The 21,836-nt window shown below is 43.3% G+C and overlaps 1 protein-coding gene across 2 annotated transcripts in view; it reads right to left on the reverse strand.

The window, feature by feature from the left end:
- DST (dystonin) overlaps positions 1–21,836 on the reverse strand; it is a 1,569,532-nt gene that overhangs the window by 517,871 nt on the left and 1,029,825 nt on the right. For both annotated transcript variants that reach the window (XM_078647976.1, XM_078647975.1), the window contains one exon: positions 12,122–12,278. In XM_078647976.1, the coding sequence (XP_078504102.1) occupies positions 12,122–12,278 (157 nt within the window). The remainder of the gene's footprint in view (positions 1–12,121; positions 12,279–21,836) is intronic.

Genomic DNA, 21,836 nt, shown 5'->3' on the forward strand with positions numbered 1-21,836 from the left:
GTGGGCTTCTCACAAAACTGTGTTGTGGAGTGGATACCACTGAGGGTAGCATGGCGCCTCTCCCATTTTTTAAAATTATTTGGCCCGGGTTATGGGGTCCCAAGGGCCCAGCAGAGACCCAGGGATGGGGGCTGCATACCCACCTCTCTTTATAATTACATTTGGACCTGGGGAAAAGGTTCCTGGTGCCTACAAGTGTCTCGGTGAAGGGGGCCTCATGTCCCTTACCCGTAAAATTTAATTTTGCCCCAAGGAATAGGTCTCTGCGGCTCTACTTTAACTATAATTTTAACGCAGACTGGAGATTCTTTAAAAATAAAAAAAATAACAGTTGAGTATTACCATACGTAAAGCCTTTGGATGTGCATAGCAGGGCGTTGCTTACAGACCTTGGTCGGAGGCAGCCAACCTCCTTGAAGGCAGCCAACCACACACTTTGCATAGGCTTTTGTCACACATGCTGTGGGATTGGCTGCAGGACCAGGCTTGCACCTAGGCCCTGCATCCAACCCCGCAAGCAACCAACCCCAAGGCTGCGCGCAGCCTTTGGTCATGTGTGGCGTGGGGACAGTCACAGGCCCGGTCTTAAAGCCAGGCCCTGCTTCTAACTCACTACAGGCAGCCAAACCCATGCTGCACATAGTCTTTGGCCATGCTCAATGGGATGTTGGCCACAGGGTTTGGCCTGCCTCCAGGATCTGTGGCCAAACCACCAGCAGGCTGGTAACCCCCACCCTACGCACAGAATTTGGCATGCGCAGCATACGGTTGGTCTTAGGCCCCCAGGGATGCCGTCCCTGGGGCAAAACATGCATATTAAGGGGAGGGGGACATGCAATCCCCTCCCTGACCTTAATTGGCCCGGGATCCCAGCCGCATGGCCAGTTTCAATAAAAAGGGGAGGGGTCATACCTGGCACCCCTCACCGAGCCCTAATAGGCCTGAGGACCCCATTCCGCTGCGCCAAATGCAAAGCAAGTGATGGGGGCCGTACGGCCACCCCTCCTGAACGTTATTATTTCCTGGGGACCCCATCCCTATTTTTTTTTACGGGGGAGGGGGCCCACCCTATCTAAGCCTGGTTTTGCCCCAGGAAACATATTCCCTGGGGCCAAAATCTAAGGGGACGAGTGCGTGCTGACCTCCTGCCTGAGCCTTAATAGGCCCGGGGACCCCATCCCCCATGACTGTAATTTTTTGAAAGAGGAGGGAGGCAACGTGGCCCCCTTCCCAAACTTCATTAGGCCCTGGGATTCTCAACCCTAAGGGTCATTTTTATTTTAAAGGGGAGGGGGCACATGGCCCCCTCCACTTCATCAAGCCTGACATAGCCCTGGTGACCCCATTCCCTGGGGTCTGATTTTAATATAGGTGGGTGCCCCAGTGCCCAGCTGGGGAACCCAGAAACACCACATTGGGGACCCCGGGTGGAGCCCAGGGCCCACGCAGTCCCAGTCGGTTCCCCACATGTTATTGGAGCGGCATTGCTACTGCACAGAGGGAGCAGCTATCTATGCTGCGCCCTCCGGGCAGCAGCAATATCTTGTTCTGTTTATGTGCTTGCATCTGTGCGGGCATGGAACAGAATACAAGTCTGCTCCCAGCTGATGGGAGCATTTTTAAAGCTCCCGTCTTCTGGAAGAAGACTTTGTGTTTGCTCACATTTGGCAAGAGACGTAAAAATGCACGCACCAGAAGGGAGCAAACATGTTTCCCGGCCCGCGCTGGTCCCGGGGGTGGGCTCCCTGGGGGATGTGGTGCCCAGGGCCTTTTAAAGGCTCAGGAATGGCCCGCCCCTTTCCCTTAATCAATACTTTGGGCCCCGGGGATGGGGTCCTGGTGGCCAAGTACAGCTTGGGGAGGGAAGCAAACTGCCCCATTCCCGTATTAATTAAACTGGGACCCAGGGATAGGGTCCTCAGGGATAAATATGGCCTGGAAGGGGTGTCATGCACCTCCTCCCCATATTAATTAAATTGGGCCCGAGGAGATGGGGTCACCGAGGCTAAAAACATCTCAGCCCCTTAATTAAACAATACAGCTCTGGGCTGCCATTTTCTTCATTTTTGTGCTAGAGGGGTCCCTGTGCCCCTTCCTCCCCTCAGGGTATCCCTAACCTGCCCCTCTTATATGTTTTGTTTTTCTAAACCCAGAGTCCTGTAATGGCTGCCAGTAACATTTATCTCATGTTGCTGGCAGCCAATTAGAGCACTCAGTCTCGCAGTAGTCTGACTCCTGTTGAAGTGAATTGGCACTAGTAAAAGAAGCTGCCTGGGCCAATTTTTAATGCTTGGATTGGCGGGACTCTCACTAGATACAGTCCAGATATACAAAGATTTTTAGACCTTTATATAGGTCATTGATGGTATCGTAGGGGACATCTGGTCATCAGTGTCTGAATGTTTTTCTTCAGAAGCTGTTGCAAATGTCGTAGCATCTTTGTCTGTGGGCACTTCTCTGGGCGAAGTCTTCTTTTCCTCCTGCTTTCAATTTGCTCATGGTTTGATCTTAAGCAGTCTCTTCTACATTTCATCTTTCTTTTCCTGTAGTGGGGAGTCCACAGTTTAGTCAGAGTGGGCAGTCCTTTCTCTCATGGGTCTTGTGACTTGTTGAAGAACACTGATTTTGCCCCAGTTATGATCCGCAGTTTCACAGGAAAGTGAAGCATGTACATCTTTTCACGTCTCCAATCCTGTGTTTGATGGTTTAGAAAATGTTATGTTGGCATGAACAGTTGCCATATAATCAGGAAACAAAAGAAACTTGAACTTTGAAAGAGTCAGGTATCTTTTAGCCACTTCGGGAATAACACGTTACTCTTAAGAGTCCTATCAGGTCGACTCTAATCTATCCCACCATTAGATTCCCTGACATGGGGGGAGGGGGGATCCTCAGTCCTAACCGCTCATGTAGCTTTGGGTTTCAGATGTTGACTACCCATGCACATCTCTCAATTGTTTGTAATCACAGCTCCATGTGCAGCCCTCTCAGCACTTCCCTTCATTTCTCCGCAGTGAGCTCCAGTCCAGATCTTATTCAACAGTAGGACTGCTCTGCACAGCATGCTCATGGTCAGTTTCCTGTTCCTTTTGGATACTGCAATTACAGCTTTCTCCCTTACCCTAGAGCTGGCAGGTTTGATTCAGGTTTCTTGGGCAACAGCTGCTTCCGTCTCATCCTGCAGGTGGTATGCTGCATCATAGGTGCCACCCGCTGCCTCGTCTGACTACCGACTATACTTTGCTCCTCTTTTATCTTGCCCCCACCTGCATGCCAGAATGTTCAGGGTCACCGAGGACTCTAGCCCCACCTGTCGAATATAGTAGGTTACAGGATTTGTGCAAGATTCCATTGGAAGGTCTCGGTCTGCTAGGAACGTACTTAAAGAGTAGCCATCCGCCTTGCTCCTGACCACCCTACCGCATTATGGAGCATTGTATGTGTTATTTGTTTTGTATTTAAGTCATTTGTATCATGACAAGACTAAGTAAATCACCTCATGTTACACAGAGAAATGCAAGACAATACATAATGAAGGGTTATCGGGCGGCCGGCTGAGGGGAAGATGGCGGCCGGCTGAAGACGCTGGTCGCGAGCTCCGTGGAAGAAATCTCCAGGTAACCGCTACACACGCTTCCCGATCGACCTCGCAGAAGCGGAAGCATTAGAATGTGAATGGCAAGGATTTAATGTATAAAGGAAACGAAAACGAAAACGAGCAGTCCTAGTTTGGCAGCGTTCTGTGTCCGTTCCTTATTACCGCTACCGCCCTCTGATACTTGATTCTCCCCGCCGCCCGTTACTGGGAATCCTTAGATAGTCTCCCCGTTACCTGCACTGCGAGAGTGAGAGCGAAGAGTCCGCCGCGGTGTGCAATCCCTGTCGCGGATGAGACCTTTTGATCCACGGGTCCCCTGGAGCTGTACATACAGAGAGGTGGAGGGGGAGCTCCCATGACAGGCTTGCACTCGGACTTAGCGCAGATCTTGGTCCCGGTCCCGGTCCCGGTAGCGTCTCGGCTGCAGCCCTCCCAGGCAGCTGATTCGTCAGGCGGGCTATGGAAGAGAGCTCGCGAAGCCGCCGGTGAAAGCAGAAGGAAAACCCTCACAGCACGATTCTTCTTCCGGGGCAAGAGTGGAAGAGGCGGCGGTGGCGGTAGCTGTGGCGAGCAGGGTCGCGCTGCATCAGTTTCAGTGTCTGTGGCGATCGGTCGCAGTATAACAGAGGGGAGAAGGGCTGATGAAAAGTTTATTGAGGCAGCTCTACGAGAGAACTCTAAAGCGTATATTGTTGTTAACCACAGGACTATATCGGACATTCTTCACGACATACTCTACAACAAAGGGTATTGTTGGGGAGAAAATAAAGTAAAAACAGAAAAATTAATATATTTTTGTTGGATGAATGAAAGAATCAACGAAAGTCTCTGGCCCTTTCTAGTGGAAGAGAGAGGAGCATACAGTTGCACAGGTGAAGCAGGTGAGGCAGAACCAGTTACACAAGAACCAGAACCAGGACCAGAACCAGAAATTCAAGATAACAAAGCCCCGCAATTCAAAAACATTGATAATATTGACAATTACCACACTACCTCAATACCAGGGATCAGTGAAAGTAACAAAAAAGAGGAACCCCCTTCGAACATCAATTATTTTACTAGATCCAGAGCGAAGAAGGGAATAGGAAATCTTCAAGGGCCTCTTTTTTCGGGACAAGAAGGATTGGAAGAAGGGAGGAAAAAATCAGCATACTGTCTCAGGAATCAAAGTCTAAGTAAACAGAGTCTATTATTGTCAACAAAGAGGAAGTGCATGACCCCTAAGAACACCAAAAAGGCTGTTCTCCCCTCACGATTAGAGGAGTTAACGGAGAGTATAAAAAGTAGAGGATCAAAAAAACTTAAAGAGAAGAGAATAAAGATTACTCCTTCGCTGAGATCATATTTTAAAGTACAGCAAGTGGTACAAGTGAGAGGTGGGAACCAAGATCAGGCTAATAACACGACCGACACAACGAATACAAAAAGCTCATTAGAGACATTGCCTGTACAGTTTTCAAGTATTACAGCAGGCACCCTGAACACTAACCACAAGTTGGGAAAAGAAGTTGGAGAGCTTGTAGGTAAGGAAGTTTTGATAGGAGGAAATATGCAGTCGGTATCTCCACCTGATCCTTTCACAAATATGATCCTTCCAATGGAACAACCATTATTAACAACTCAACCAGCACAGCTAATCTCTTTAACTCAATCAAGTACAAGTGCCTCACCACAAATTGAAATCGAAAATGACAAAGAGTCCCAAGATCCCCAAGAGACCCACGAAGAAGAGCATGAAAGCAGAGATAGAGGTGCGACAGGAAACCTCTTAGAACTGTGTTTGGATAAAATGATGGATAAAATAATGGGGGAAATGCGAGAAAAATTTGCAATTTCTGAGTCGAATCAGAACAAAATACAAGAAGCAGTAGAAAGTCTAGATCAAAAAATAAATGACTTAGTCACAGCAGTAGAGAGCGAGTTAAGCTCACTAAATAAGAGAGTAGACAACACCCAAAGAGAGATAAGACACTTGAAGGACAACGATAAAATAGTCAAAGAGAAACTTGAATCTCTGGAAAATCAAGGAAGGAGAAATAATATTCGCATTTTGAACGTCCCTGAGAACTCGGAGGGAACGGACATTAAGACCTACGTAATATCTCTACTAGAAGAATTTCTTCCGTGGACAAAAGACTACAACTTAGCGGAAGATATCCAGAGAGTACATAGAGACCCCTTTAGGAAAAGCAAAGAGAGGAAAACCCCGAGAAAAATCTTGGTAAACTTCAGAACATACACCTTGAAAGAAAAAATACTGAGCGAGGGTTTAAAAATTGGAAGTTTCAACAAAATGAGCTGGTCATTTCGCATCAGATCAGATATTTGCAAAATTACACAAGATCGGCAATGGGAATTGGGGCAGTATATGCAGGAGCTAAAAACACTTGGAGCAAGTGTACAACTAAAATTCCCTGCCTCGCTCAGAATAATGTGGCGAAATAAAATGCATAACTTAAGGGACCCAAAGGAGGTAGAGAACCTTATTCAATTAATAAAAGATCAAATTGAAATTGACAACTAAACAATGAATAAACCACCAAACTAAGGGCTGACTAAGACACACTCGATATATTCGATATATTAAAATAAGAATGAACCAAAGTTCATAAAGAGGTAGAAAAGAAAGGACAAATAGAAAGTATATGGGGTGAAGCAATCACTAATTTAAACTCAAAGAAGAAATTACCTGGAGAAAACGGAGCACGAAAACCGGGTGAAATAACACCTGGAAGGAAAAAAAAAGGGAGGCTTCCCCGGGGAGGGAAACTGAAAAGGAATCACAAAATGCAGAACTGTAAATACACATGGGTGGGGAGCAAAGTAGGGAAAAAAATAAAAAAAAATCCTCAAAATTTGGAATATGAAAAGATTGGCAAGGGAAATAAAAGATGCCTCAAATGCAAAATCAACTTAAAATGGCAAAAGAGAAATCTATAAAAATCCTAACATGGAACGTTAACGGGCTCAGAACACCATCACGAAGAAGAAGAATTATGGAATACCTCAAAGAAACAGAGAGTGAAATCATTATCTTACAAGAAACCCACTTAACAAATGAGGAATGGTCTCAATTAGAAAAAAATCTAAACTGGATTGGAGCAAGTATACATACTACGCAAGAGTGCAATATAAAAGGGGTAGTAATTATTATAAAGAAATCACTCAAAGCCAAAATAGAGGAGGACAAGGTGGACAGCAAAGGCAGATGGGCAATCGCTAAAGTCAGAATTGAAGATCATACATTGACTATTGTGGGATATTATGGACCCAACAGGGACGACGCGGAGCCACTCCAAAAACTTTATTCTGAGCTTTTATCGTACCCAGCTCCAATTATAATGGGAGGGGATTTTAATCTCATAGGAGATCCTAAAACTGATAGATCCCCACCAACAAAACAATGGAACCTACCGAAGATGAGGGAGTGGTTAGGGTTCTACAAAAAAGACTTATTGCTTGAAGACATGTGGAAATCAAAAGGAATAAAAAACTACTCATACACTTTCCACAATAAAAAATTAGGGCATAAATCAAGAATAGATTTTTTTCTATTAAACAAAAATTTGAGAGATAAAGTTAAAAGTATCGAACATTTACCCGCTCATTTATCGGACCATTCTGCCGTTCAATTAAATATAACATTACCGCAACTACAAATGCCTAGCAGGTGGACAGTTGACCGCACAATCTTAAGAGACGACCGATGTGTGGAGGAACTTATATTAACTACTCAACAATACTTCCAAGATAATGCAAATAGCACGGCAAAAAGAATGATATGGGATGCTTATAAAGCGGTAATCAGAGGAAAATTGCTTAGTCTAGGCGCTCATAAATACAAACAAAAAAAACAGGAAATCAAAAAGTTGGAAACAGAAATCAAAGAAGATGAATTACACTTGGAATGTGATGTTCCACAAATACAAAGGGAAAATCTGGAAGAAAAACTTCGTAACTCAAAAGAAAATCTGACAGTTTATTTAGAGAATATAGTCAAAGAGAAATGGGAGAGCAGTAAATTAGCGAACCATGAGTATGGTGAAGGATGCGGAAAACTCCTAGCTTGGAAAATGAAAACAGATCAATCCAGAAACAATATATTAAATATATATAACCAAGATCAATCATCCACTCTCTCGGATGATGGTGCAATCAGAACGGAATTCTTTAATTTCTTCACCTCAATATACAAGGAAGACACAAATCCTACGGAGGAAGAAATCAAAAATTATCTTGAGAAGATTCAACTCCCGTGTCTGACAGAGGAAGAAGCGGAATCGGTGAATTCCGAAATAACAGTAGAAGAAGTAAGGAGCGCCATAAGTCATCTAAAGAAGGGAAAAGCTGCAGGCCCAGATGCTTTGCCCAATGAATTTTATATCGCATTGGAAGAAACATTAATCGAACCTTTAACTGAAATAATTAATAAAACATATATAGAACATGAAAGGCTCCCAGATTCATGGAACGACGCTACGATAAGCATATTATTAAAACCGGGAAAAAACCCGAAAAACTGTGCTTCTTATAGACCAATATCGCTCTTAAATTGTGATTACAAGATCTTCATGAGTATAATAGCGAAAAGAGTATCTAAGGTTATGGCTAAATTAATTGATACGGACCAAAAAGGTTTTATTAAGGGAAGACAGATACAAGAAATTACACATGAGCTTATAGCAACAATTGATATAGCTGTACAGGAAAATCTGCCCCTTACACTCTTTACTTATGATGCTGCTAAAGCTTTCGACCGGGTTAATTGGGCTTTTCTAACCAAAAGCATAGAGAAAAGTAATTTCGGGATTAATTTTAATCACATGGTAAGTGAAATATACTCAAGCCCAAGAGCAAACGTAGCTGTTAATGGCAATCTCACGGAAAATATTGAGATTCAAAGAGGCACACGTCAGGGATGTCCCCTATCTCCGCTTCTTTTTAATTTATATATCGAACCCTTGGCATGTTCGATTAGAAATAATACTAACATTACACCTTTTAGATACTCACAATGGACAAGAAAAGTAGCGCTCTACGCAGATGATCTAATGGTGCTCACAGATAACTATAATAATTCTAATCTAGCAATTGAGGAAGAGATGAATAAATTTGGTAAAGTATCTGGATATCTGGTTAATATCGATAAAACGGAAATAATGAGCTGGAACTCACAATTAATTTCACCACTCTTGAAGGATAAAATAAAATATTTAGGAATCATCATAACACAAGATCTTGGAAAATTAGTAGAAACAAACCTTACACGCGTTATGAATGAAACGAGAAAACTTTTGAAAATCTGGTCAGGTCTACCATTAAGCTTCCTAGGTAAATCCAATATAATCAAAATGTCAATCATTCCAAAATTCACATATCTTTTTAACAACATTCCATTAGAATTTAAAAAGGAAGCCCTAAAAAAGATACAAGGAGAAATAGCTAGCTTTATTTGGGCATCCAAGAGTACAAGAATCTCATGGAATAAACTTAGGAGAAAGAAGGAACAAGGGGGCATTGCAAGTCCGGATATACATGAATATTACAGATCCTTTCAATTCAAAAACATCAGAGTCTTACTAAAAGCACATCAAGCATATCCAACATATTTGTTTTATTTGACAAAGGGGGAGGATCATTTCCTCTTCAAATTCGGTCATCCGAAATTTTTCAAAAAAGTCAAACTAAAGGTTCTGAACAATGCTGTTAAGATCTGGAACCAAATAAGATCAATCACACAGATCCCATACTATAGTAACTTGGCTCCAATATGGGACTCCCCAGGCACTCCTGACTGTTTAAAAGATTCCTTATCAAAACCTATTAGGCAAGCTGGAATTGAAAAATGGGGACAACTTCTATCTGGGAATTCCTTGTTATCATGGGACCACTTGCAAATAATCGCAGATCATAAAATTTCGAGGTTTAAATATTACCAATTGAGCAGTTGGGCAAGCACCATTCCAAAAGGAGATTTAGACCCGGAGAATTTAGAATCAGAAATGATTAGCGAAACGGCAATAAAGAAAGAAGTATTAAAATGGTATTGGGCATTAATCGAAACAGAAAAAGAAGACCAAACAACTGTTGAAAAGACATGGAAGAAAGACTTGCAAAACGAAGTTTCAGATCTTTGCCAACTTTGGAACAAATCAGTAGAAAAATGTTGGTCATGTGTAAAAGCCGCTCCATTAAAAAGAAACCACCTTTTCTCCATACATAGAGCGTACTGGACTCCTAAAAAGCTGTCAAAATTCAGAGGAGCTACAGTAAAATCATGCAGTAAATGTGGAGAGGAAAAAGCGGATGATATACATATGTTCGGTGGGTGCCCTTCGCTTATACCATATTGGCAAGAAATTGGTAAGACTTTAACTACAATGCTGGCAACTCCAATAACTGTGAGTACTATTTTAATTATTTTTGGGATACACTGTAATACTCAATTTAACCAGACAAAGCTAGATAAACATCAAGAAAATGTATTATTTGTTATGATTCTCTTAGCACGCAGAGAGATATGTATTAATTGGATAAAACCATCTCCCCCAACACATGAAAGCTGGTTAAACACCGCAATAAGAACTAGTAACCTAGATAGAAAAAGGAAACAAAACAAAAATATGAAATACTGGGAGATCTTGGAAAAGTATATCGAATCTAGACAATAACTCATTTCTCTTTACCAGAGGCCCCTTTGCTGTGTTTTTCCTTTGTTCTCTTTTTCTCTTTTTTTCTCTTGTTTTTTTTTTCTTTTTTCTTTTTGATTCCAATGATTAAGCGGACAATAATTCCTGGCATGACTTGAAGTCTGCCAATTATCTAATGGGTCAAAGTTCCGCCGAAACGATGGAATTATTGAATAAGATGGAGGTATGCAGTGGAGAACGGATCAGACCAAGTATGAGGCCTACCCCTTGAACTTCCCGTTAGACGATCGGGGGCGGCATAATTTATAAAACTTGGCTCGTTGGATGCTGGTCTCCCAAATGCCTGTCATTCTTTCCCTTCAACCGCAATATGAGGATATAAAAAAAAAAAAATAATAAATAATGAAGGGTTATCAGAAAGCTAGGTCAGCGTGAGGCGTTAAAAGGGATATGGGACGCATCAAAGGAGATACTTAGTTCAGTATGAGGGGGAAGGTTTTGAGTTTCTTTCTGAAGAGCAAGCACTGCTCTGTGGATATGCAAATGTGCACTTCTTCTCCATGCCCACGTGTGCCATTAAGAATTGATAAAGTGGAGGTTAAAGAATCACTGAGAATCCCACATTTCTCATGGTTCTTCGAGGTTCTGTGAGAAAACTATAATGGAATATGAGCAAACATTTCAGAGTAAAACTGGAATATACCTCAATGCTCATAACTTGCAGGGCTTCACAAAGCAAACAAGTGTCTGTACTAGAGTCTTTAAAATGAGGGCTCCTCTGGTAGCAGTTCTGTACCAATTCTTACAGTCACAGCCAGAAAGCATCTGCATCTGTGATGGTCTATGGGGAGCTGACTGGTACTTACAGAGATGAAGAAGTAAAATACTTTGTTGGTCAACACATTTGTGTTAAAGAAATGGTTATTAAACAAGCATTGGCAAAGTGAACAGGTCTCACCTTTGAGACCTATTGGCTCTGCCACTGCCTTTTTCTTTATGTTGTACAGCATTAACACACAATTTAAATGCTGTACAGCATGAACACAAGGTAAAAAACATAATGACACATTTGGTAAGGGTGTGCATGCTTATGGGGCAATGGAGAATCTGGCTGAGGTAGAAGTGGGGGTTGGGAAGGGAGTAGAACAGAGAGGAGCAACAAGGTGAGCTGGGGGAGCCACATGCACTATCATGGAGTGCTTAAGCAAAACGGAGAAAAAAAGTTATTCTTTAAAAGTGAGCAGAGGACGGACATAAGTAGAAAGAGAATGAACAAGGAGAGGGATAATATGGAAGAGGCAAGTCATGAAATCAGAGGAAAGCAAATGAGTGAAAATAAAGCCAAATAATGGGAAGCAATGAGCAGACTTTAAACCTACGGTAGGTTCTTGGAAAGCTGACACTTGGTCTTTTGCAACCAGACAGCTTGTGCTGCCTGGCAGTCTCGGTCTAATAAGTCTCACACTCTTTTCCTGCACAAAAAAAGAAGAACTTCATAATTTAACTGAGTGCGAGTATAAATGCAAAAATATGCAAAGAGCTCTGTACTGGAACGACTGCCCCTACATATGCGATCCGCTTCTTCCATCCTTTAATTCCACTAGAAGCTAAATACCTGGCTCTTCAAATGGACACACTCGCCTGCCCTTAACCAGGCTTGATTGTGCCAGGATACCCTCCCGGGTGACAGTATGCAGTAATGCAACTAACATAACACATGAAGCAATAATCCATCGTATAGGAGTGTAAATATTAGCCATGGTTTTCAATAACTACTGGCCTAATAAAATATTCACTACAAACATTCATTCACTACCTTAATGTGTTTATTTATTAAATGTGCGAATTCTAGCACGCGTGAAGCATTCCTAACCTTGCCGTCCTCCAAAGGCTTCTTTAAGTCTTCTACAGCGAAAGTTGGGCTGACGACCGGTATTTGAGTTGCTGTTGATTTGATCCATTTTTTCAGAGACCCCACAAGATGGTTAAATGCATCCATTTGGCTTTGACAAGAAGATACATCTTCCTCTCTGAAAAGATACAAATATCCAGAAAATTACAAAGAAAACAGCAGCTTGCCATCTTTAAAATATACATTCAGCAACCCTATAAAGTACTGTATGGGCAGTCTTTGGCTGATTGTGATTTGTGAGGCAGTATAATGTGGGATAGAAGTTAAAAATGCATAGGTACCTTTAATTGCAACCAGACAGTAAAGTTTATCATCATCTTGAAAAGGCCAGTGGTAGAACACACATGCAGATATGTGCATACAAACAAGGGCAAGTGAATGAATCAGTCTCCTAATGGATGAGTCTATAGTAATAAACCAAAAGCAAAATGTAGCAGTCATCAGGCCAAGGAACACATAGAAAAAGACAGCAACAGCACATAGCCAATACAGACAAACACTCAAGAGCAGGTAGCACAGCTGAAGTAGTGGTAGGAACACCCAGGCACAGGTGGAGTCTGGAGGCCTGAGACCAAATACCCCAAAGGAATACACTCCACTTTGGGCCAACACATCTATAGGCTGATAAAATCTGAAGAGCGCCAATTGTTGGAAGAGGCAGAAGCTGCACTATTTAAATCTCCATGAGATAACATTAGAGAACACAACAAAGCATATCATAAAATGCCAGCTTATCCAAATATACAAGCCAATCCTCCAATAACTGTCAAACAGAATACTTACCCCTTGAGTTGTCGGGCAAAATACTTTGCTTGGACAATCAAGTACTGTTTAAAAAGATTCTCAAGATGTGTGGATAAGTAGAGAGACATTTGGTAGCTTTGATTTCAAACCTAAGGGGGAACACATCTCTAAGCCTCACTATACATCCAAACAATTTTACCATTATTAAAGACTTAAATACTTGCACGTTTTCTAATTCAAAATCCATTTGAGATACAAAGGACACAAGCTACCTAGAGTGCTGAGGTTCATGACTACAAACTATTCCGTTTGGTGACAGAGAGGAAATAAGGTCCCATAGTTCTGTAGAATGTTTAGGAAGGGACCTAATATTACAAAAGAAGTTATTCGGGTGATGTAACACCTGGTGTGGTACCAGTGACAAGGCAACAGGCACAGAGGCAACTCTTTGGATGGTGCTAATGGATGGAGGTGGGAAGAAAGCAGTCAAATGTTTTTTATCAAGAAATATTGACTATAATCAGTATACAAATGACAGGGAAAAGGCAGCTTGGGAGAAGGATGTTGACAAGGTATTCTCCTAGGGGGAAATGGGAAATGATAGTAAGATATGCAACTAAATGATACCGAAATGCTCAATTGAAGATGATCCAATTTACCTTCCTTCACACGTGTATGACCCTGAAGAAGATACGTGGAATAAGTGGCACACATCTAAATCCTCGCCCCAATTGTAATGTTATTAATTCTGGAAATCATCATATTGTGTGGGTGTGCATGCAGGCTGCTGGGTCATTTTACCCTAACTAAATAAGCTGCACAATCTCAGATATTTAGTGACTTGTTATTACTGCTAGTGAAAAGGAGGCTAAGGATGGTGTGTCAAAGGCTGGAGGCTAGGAAATTCAGTTAGGTCATCTCCTTGATTGCCTGTGACTCCTTCCAATTGCCCAGTACAAGTCTGCAATTAATAGAACTTGTGAAAGTATAAAGTGTCTCCTTGAGAGGGGCACCATTAAGAGGAAAACATTGACAAAGGGTAAAAAAACTTCTTGGCCATCTTGTAGTGCTTCATTCACTATGACGATTATTATAGAAGTTAATAACAAGGCATTAAATGTCCCCTGACTTCAGGGAAGAACAAAGTGCCATGTAAGGACATTGAAAAGTAGATTCAGTAGAAGCTCTAACTGCAAGAATAAAAAGTCAGGGACCAAAATAGTAGCAAAAGGGAAGCTCATTACAATAAGTAGAGGATAAAATGTATTTTAATGCATCAATAATTTCTAAATGCCTCCTTACATATGAGTCAAACAGAAACTGACATCACAGGAAAAGATTCTACATCTGGCATTGGAAACCTCTGATAGGATTCTCTGGAGAGACTGGCAATTTGGAAAGGGTAGTTTATAAAGCTTGTACATAATCTTTTCCTGAAATTCATGGTTTGGTTGGACACACAAGGAAGCCTTAGTTTGACACTGTTTGTTCAGAGCTGAACTGTGCAGTCCTACCACTGCCCTTCATGTCAGATGTTCCACACGGCTCAATAAATACCCCTCGAGGTGGACACAAGCATTGAAATTTTACTTCAATCTAGGTGGCGAGGACACTTAACCAGTCTCTGAGCACAGTGTCCAGGAACATGCCGCCTGACTGCATGAGGAAGACCCAGTCTTCTGTTGAAAGCTTGTAATTTCTGGTAAACTCTTTGTGCATAGACATACATGGTATGAAAACTTACATTCTTTCTTCTACTGCCCAGGTGCAATTTGTATTTGCTTTGATGATCAGAGGCAAATAATGCAGTATTGAGGGAATGCTCTAGGTGGTCAGGGGCAAGACCCAGCTGGGTGATATTAGCGAAGTTGAGACAAAACTTTGATGACCTCCATCCATAAGTGCGCTTTATTAGGAGCTAGATTTTCTGCATAGTGATAGTCTGATATTCTTGTGCCCGGATATTTTTGCCTGAATTTTATTTGTACGCACCTCCAGACCACTGTACTGTGGTGAAAATATTAAAACTTAAAAATTACTGCTGTAACCTGCCCTGAAGTGTCCAAATCTGACCAATGCTAAGGAAAATAGACAATGTCGATGCCATGCCCATCAATTGTGTGGTTTTATTATAATTGGCTGGTTTGTGGAACCTAGTGGAACCTTAGTTTAGTATATATGACTGCATTTGTTAGCATGATGATGTATACTTAGTTATGATTTGCTGTTTGTGTAAAAGCAAGAAACACATTTTAAAAATACAGGGACGTCTGAAGGTGGAGGTCTGAAAAACTGCAGCATCTCAGAAGTATATAGTGTTTCTTGAACAGTAACTGTTCATAGCAATCTATATATATAAAAACGAAAGTATGTCCGTTTGTCCTTTATGCATTACTACACCATTCATCCGATCGGTATGAAACTTTGGGAAGTTGTTGAGTACACTCCCGCAAAGCTTTCTGGCAAAAAAAAAAACTAAAAAATTTAAAAAAGTTGTTGAGTACACTCCCGCAAAGGTTTCTGGCAAAAACAATAATCTTTCCAATACTGAACGTTTACAATTTCCGGTGCGGCTCGCTTTTGCAATGACCATCAACAAAGCACACTAGACTAGATTTGGAGAATCCGTGCTTTTCACATGGACAACTGTATGTGGCCAGCTCACGCATTAGAAAAACGTCTGATTTATTCATGTACGCACCAGACGGAAAAACAAAAAATACAGTGTATCCACAAGCACTCAAAAAAATAAACAGAATTAAAACAACATTTTATGCATTACTACACAATTCATCCGATCACCATGAAACTTTGGGAAGTTGTTGCGTACACTCCTGCGAAGGTTTCTGGCAAAAAAAAAAAAAAATCGACCCAGAAGGGCCCTCATAATCTTTCTAATACTGAAATTGACAGCGAATTTGCGAGCACCGTCGACAGTTATGCCCCCCCCAAACGGAAATCGATTTGTCGAACTACATCTAAAGCACGAAAGAAAAAAGGCATTACAAGCTTCCAAAACAGACGAGCAACGGGAAGCAAGATTAGAAGCTGTTCGAACACAAACTCGTCAAGCACGTGCTTCTCAAACGAACGAGCAACGAAAATCAAGACTGTAAGCCGATCGAGTACGCACAGCTCAAGCCCGTTCTTCACAAACGAACGAGCAACGAGAATCAAGATTGGAAACAGCTAAGATTACGCACTGCTCACGCCCGCTCGAATGAAACAGGAGAGCAACGAGAATCAAGATTGGAAACCGAACAATTACGCACTGCTCAAGCCCCCTTGAATGAAGCAGGAGAGCAACAAGAGCAGCAACGCACAACGGGTAAGCTAGTACATAATACAATTAAACCCTACTTGATGAGGTGATATATATAACTTTTCATTAATGCTTTTTGCATGGCTACAATCGGGATTTGTTGAGGGCGTAACGTCTTCATTGCTTTGGCTGTTAAATAACAATATATATTGAAGCGCTATCTGTCTGTTCATCAATGAGAACCTTTATTTATTCCATTTGGCATGTCTACTGCACTGCAAATTCAAGATAGTATTCCCATGGTCACAATGAACTAGACTCCATTTACTGGTAATCTGCCCTATTTGAACGGTCTGGCTTAAAAGCAAATTAAAAGACAGATGAATAATTGAAGATACTATTGGCACTGAATCTCATGGCAGAAGTTGTGAGCATCTACAGCTCTGACACTTTCACTACTGCCGATCAAAAGGATATCATAGAAGACAATCATGTTTCCTTTTTCACATGCAATCCAGCAGCTGCGGGGTCTTGGTGGAGCATAATATATGGCTCCAATCTACTGAGGTAGCAAGCCTGACTTCCTCCAGGAGAGGTCGGGAAGGGTCCCCGCAGGAAAATCTTGAAAAATATGATGTCAAGTGAGCAGTTACTTAAAATAACTAAAAAAGCATGGTTTCTGAGGGGGCACTAATGAAACATTCCAATACTTTTGAGGTGTGTTAGGCAATGCCTACCCTCGAGAGGGAGCTTGGGGGTCCAATCTATCCAGGAAAACCTTGAAAAACGTTGAACAATAGTGTATATTGCAACTTCATTTGGGTATAATTGGATAATAACTAGAAATTCATAAAATCTGGGGATGCATTTTTACATGACCTATCACTTTTCAAAATGTTTAGAACATTTTTCTTCATTTGGGCAATCCACTTCCTATCATTGTTTCATGCCACACTTCCAAGGAGATCCTCATTTATTTGTTAGGGCTGAGAATCTACTTAATTGCGTCAGGATGAAAAAATCAAGTTACATAAATCTTAAAATTATGCAGCAGTTAACAGACAACAGAGCGAGACAAATCCTAAAAACATCTACAGCAGAAGAAGTGCGTAAGATACAGAGACTTTAAAGGATCAGACAGAAACAGATCATTCCAATCTTACGTGCTCTGGCCTTAGACACCAGTAAGGACAATATCATAAGAATCTTAATCAGTAGTGAAGATTAAATAATTCCACACAGTGATAAAAGAAAATCAATAAAAATGCAGTTCCCGCCAAAGATTTATAATTTCATTTGTTTCCACAAATGATGTGAGACCTCTTGTACACTTGTGCCTTAATTTACTATGTTTTAACCTCAATCCTGCAAGGGTATTTTTGATTAACATCTAATCGTTTCAACTGTGTGAGCATTTTATCACTCATGTTTTTCTGACATGAGTTGAATTTGCAACCAGATGCCATCTTTGGAAATCCTTTCCCTATCATCATCATCATCCTACTTTTGTCCAGTTTTTAGAAGTTGTGACCCAAGCTTAAATGTCCTGGGTTGATAGTCCTGGGTTTTTTTTCAAGCCTCTCAGTCTGCCCTTGGTATTATGTGCCATGATATTAAAACACCTAACTATCAAAACTATGATCATGTCAATGGCGGTATCAACATCAGGGGGTCGATTCCGATCCGGTAAAAAGCGCTCCGAATCGTCGTACGGAGCGTTTTTTCCCCGTACGAATCGTACCTGTAAACGTCCCGTACGTATGACGAAGTACGATTCGTACCAGGAGCTGTACTCCGTACGAGTCGTACAAGACACCGTACGACTCTAATCTCCGTACGATTCTCCCTCGGAACCCGCTGTACGCGACATCTGTACGGTTCGCGGCTGGTTTTTACGACCCAGCAAGTACGATACGTGTCGGGTATGCACCGTACGACCCTTTTTCTACGGGAGCTGAAAACAGCCGATACAGGTACGGAACGGCGCCCCCGGGCATGGTGCGTACCCCGTGATCGCAGGGGAACGCACCGTACCCCTGCGATCATGGGGTGTACGAGCCGTACCCCCTTGTACGATCGGTGTATGAGCCGTACCCCCATTGTACGATCGGTGTACGAGCCGTTCCCCCATTGTACATCGGTGTACGAGCCGTACCCCCATTGTACGATCGGTGTACGAGCCGTACCCCCATTGTACGATGGGTGTACGGCTCGTACACCGATCGTACAATGGGGGTACGGCTCGTACAGCGATCGTACATGGGGTACGGCTCATACACCGATCGTACAATGGGGGTACGGCTCGTACACCGATCGTACAATGGGGGTACGGCTCGTACATCAATCGTACAATGGGGGTACAGCTCGTACACCGATCGTACAATGGGGGTACGGCTCGTACACTGATCGTACAATGGGGGTACGGCTCGTACACCCCATGATCGCAGGGGTACGGTGAGTACCCCTGCGATTATGGGGGGTACGGACCGTACAGTGTGTATGTGTTTGTGTGCTTTTCTGTATGACTGACCCTTACCTGACGTGGACCGTACGAATAGCGTCCTCATACCCCGGTCCGGATCGTACTCGTCGGGTCGTACGGCATGTGTTCGAGTCGTACGGTATGTGTACGAGTCGTACAGTTCACGGTTTCAGCCTTGCAATACGTACGGATTGCGACGATTCGGACGGATTCACGGAATACGGATCGTACTTTGCGACTCGGACGGACGGGTATGATTCGTACGGAGAGGGCTCCGGATACAAATCGTACGGACGTTTTTTTTCCCGAATCGGAATCGACCCCCAAGTGTTTGTTTAAGGTAAAGATGTACCACAGAAGCCTGAAAATGGCTAACCATGTTTCACACCCCTATGACAAAGCATCCCGTTGGCTTCTATATAACATTAATAAAAACATTCCAGTGGAATCTCAGGAATGCAAATATAAACAGGTACTGACTTAGCCAATAGGTCTGCTCCTTAGGCAGTTCAATGCAAGCACAGCAGAGAAGGTGTAAGGACACACCCAGACAGCCAATAGCATTGGGTATAAGAAGAATGATGTAGCCTTATGGCTAGAGCGGTCAAACTCGAAGCTGGGGAACCGGGTTCGAGTCTCGGGAACGACGCTCAACATCCTGTGATTCTGGGCAAATCACTTAATCTCCCCGTGCCTAACAAAAATGAATGTGTCCTCATGTAAAGAAAACGGTGCTATGTAAAGTGCTGATACCCAATATCTATATAAAACTCTATAAAAAGGAATGCGCCACTGGGCTGGGCCAAGACATGATTGATAAATTCTCAAGAAAATTATTGAAAAGGCCTGGTTGGGGGAGGAGCCAAGCTCGCAAGCGAAATGGTCGCCTTGTAGCTCGGCTCCGTCAGCCCTCTGGCCTGACTCACATATCCTGCTACATATCCTGCCCAGAGACGATACATTTTCGAAGAAAGAGAAATGCAACACTTCGCTCCCACTCACCGTCTAACCTGGAGGCTCCGACTTGCGGTGGATCCGGAGTTGTGCCCTCTCGCGGAAACCGGGGCCTTTGTGCAGCTGAGACCGGGGCTTCGCCTATTGGATCCGGCCTGGCGTTGTGGTGACTGTTGGCCCCGGCCGAGAGACTGCACCACGAGAGAGAGCCACTGTGAGAAATCCCCGGTGATCCTGAACCGGGCCTGCCTTGACGGCCGTGGGGCTGGTGCGGGGCGCGGTGCTCCATGGACTAACCGTGTAAAGGGGTTTCCCCGCCGCCGCTCCGTCCATCGACCCCGGACCCTCGCGCTCGATCTATACTTTTGAGGAGCGCCGGCTCGAGCGTAGGCGACCTTCCGCTTGGTGGGGCTCTCTTTTCTGCACCACGGTGGTCATTGCCGGGACCCCCCCAGACATCTGTAAAGGCCTACGTCTGTGGACTGTTCCGGGGGTTGCGGAGAGTGAAGAAGGGGTTGAATTTACAAAATGGCTGCCGCAGTTTGGAGCTGTGGATTTCCTCCTGATGGCGATCCCCGGTTGCTAGATTGCGCGGAAATATGGCCATGTGGACGTGAGCCTACGATCGGCGACGTTCTTGCTGCCTTGAGATCTTTACACGCGACCTTGGCCCCCGGTGCTCCTGAGGACTTGTCCCGATCCACCGCCATCTTGGGTGAACGCTCCTTCAAGGTCCCCTCTTGCCTCGGTGATACCATTGCCTCACCCCCCTCGATGGCTCCGAAATATGGTGCTGCTATCCACCAACGGATTTGTACATCAGCGGCTTCAGAACCTCCTGTTCGATGTTCGGAAACTGGAGACTTAGACACTGTGCGAGGGCCCGATCATCCCCGGGTGCCTGAGAAAGATGGCGGACTGCTGCTTGTTTTTGCCTTGATGAGGTCTTGTTTCTATTTTGCCAGTATACTCCCGCCTTTTCGAACGACGAGACTGCACTCCTGTTTTTTATTGCCCCTGTTGCTGTTGCTGATATATTTGGATTGCTTACTTGAATTTTTATTCACTTGCTTTTTCATTGACCTTTCTGACCAGCATCTGTATCGTACTCTTTTTCATTTGTGTGCTTGCCTCGCATCGTATTGCACGCTTCAGGCTGTTATTTGGTGGGTGGTAAATGCAGTGAAGAAGGGATTGGGGTGAGATGCATGGCCCCCGAAAGATTATTGGTATACAAATTCATGGCGGAGTTGCCCATATTCATAGTGCTATGAGAAACCTCTCTGAAAGTTTTATTGTGCTCGAGTCTATATCGTTCTGGTGCACATGTACTGTAGTGTATGGTTGGGTGGAGGGCTGTAGCCGACCGTATTTATTTCTGATCTCATGCTCCTCCCTCCTATTTATTATTTTGTTTCCGTATCTTTTTTTGTCTTCTGCTTCTTTTCTCTCTTATCTCCACTATATTTCGGGTTCTGGTTTAGGGCGACAGGCGCGCTGTTTGGAGGATAGGCCGTAGCCTTCTGCAGGGGTGCTGGGTGGGATGGGTGGGTTGGGTCTTTTTTGTTGTTTTATTTTCTTCAGTTCTATGGCCTTTTGTATATCTTTATGGGGGTGCCGCGTCTATCCTTTGCCTCCCGTGGTATGATTGGGTGGGATATGTGACGTCGCTGTTCCTCTTCTTAAAGTTCTGCTGCTTCCGATGCGACTCCCATGCCCTCATCGTTGCAATTCCCCTGTTCCTATGTGTGTTCCTTGCTATGGGGAGCTTGTTCCGATGCGGCATTCCTCTTCTTTTAATCTGTGTTTTCTTTCCTTCTTTTTTTTTTCCTTTTCCTCTTCCTCCCCTCCCCTTTTCTTTTTCTCCCCAGGTTAGTATGGCGGGCTAGTTTTAATGATATTACTATTCCGGCCCCCCTGTTCTGTATCCAAGTGCTATTGGGTGGTGGGTACGCCAAGTTATTATTAATTGCATATTGATTTGTGCTTCCTACGTCTGTCCTTCTACCGATGTGTATAGTACTGCCATTTCTACATTGCTGCCCTTTATCCTTTGGCTGTTAATGATTTGTGCGGGGTATCCGGATATTGTTTTGTTCTCGCTGAGCCTGCCATACGTCCTATCGTTATATTATAAAATTAACCTATATTACTCCTGATTGCTGGCCGTATAGATCCTCATACTCCCCCCTCTCTTTTAGCGACTATATTGAATGTACAATTTTACTCTGATT

Source organism: Lissotriton helveticus, chromosome 6 (genome assembly GCF_964261635.1).
Source record: "Lissotriton helveticus chromosome 6, aLisHel1.1, whole genome shotgun sequence".
In the NCBI taxonomy this organism is placed as follows: domain Eukaryota; kingdom Metazoa; phylum Chordata; class Amphibia; order Caudata; family Salamandridae; genus Lissotriton; species Lissotriton helveticus.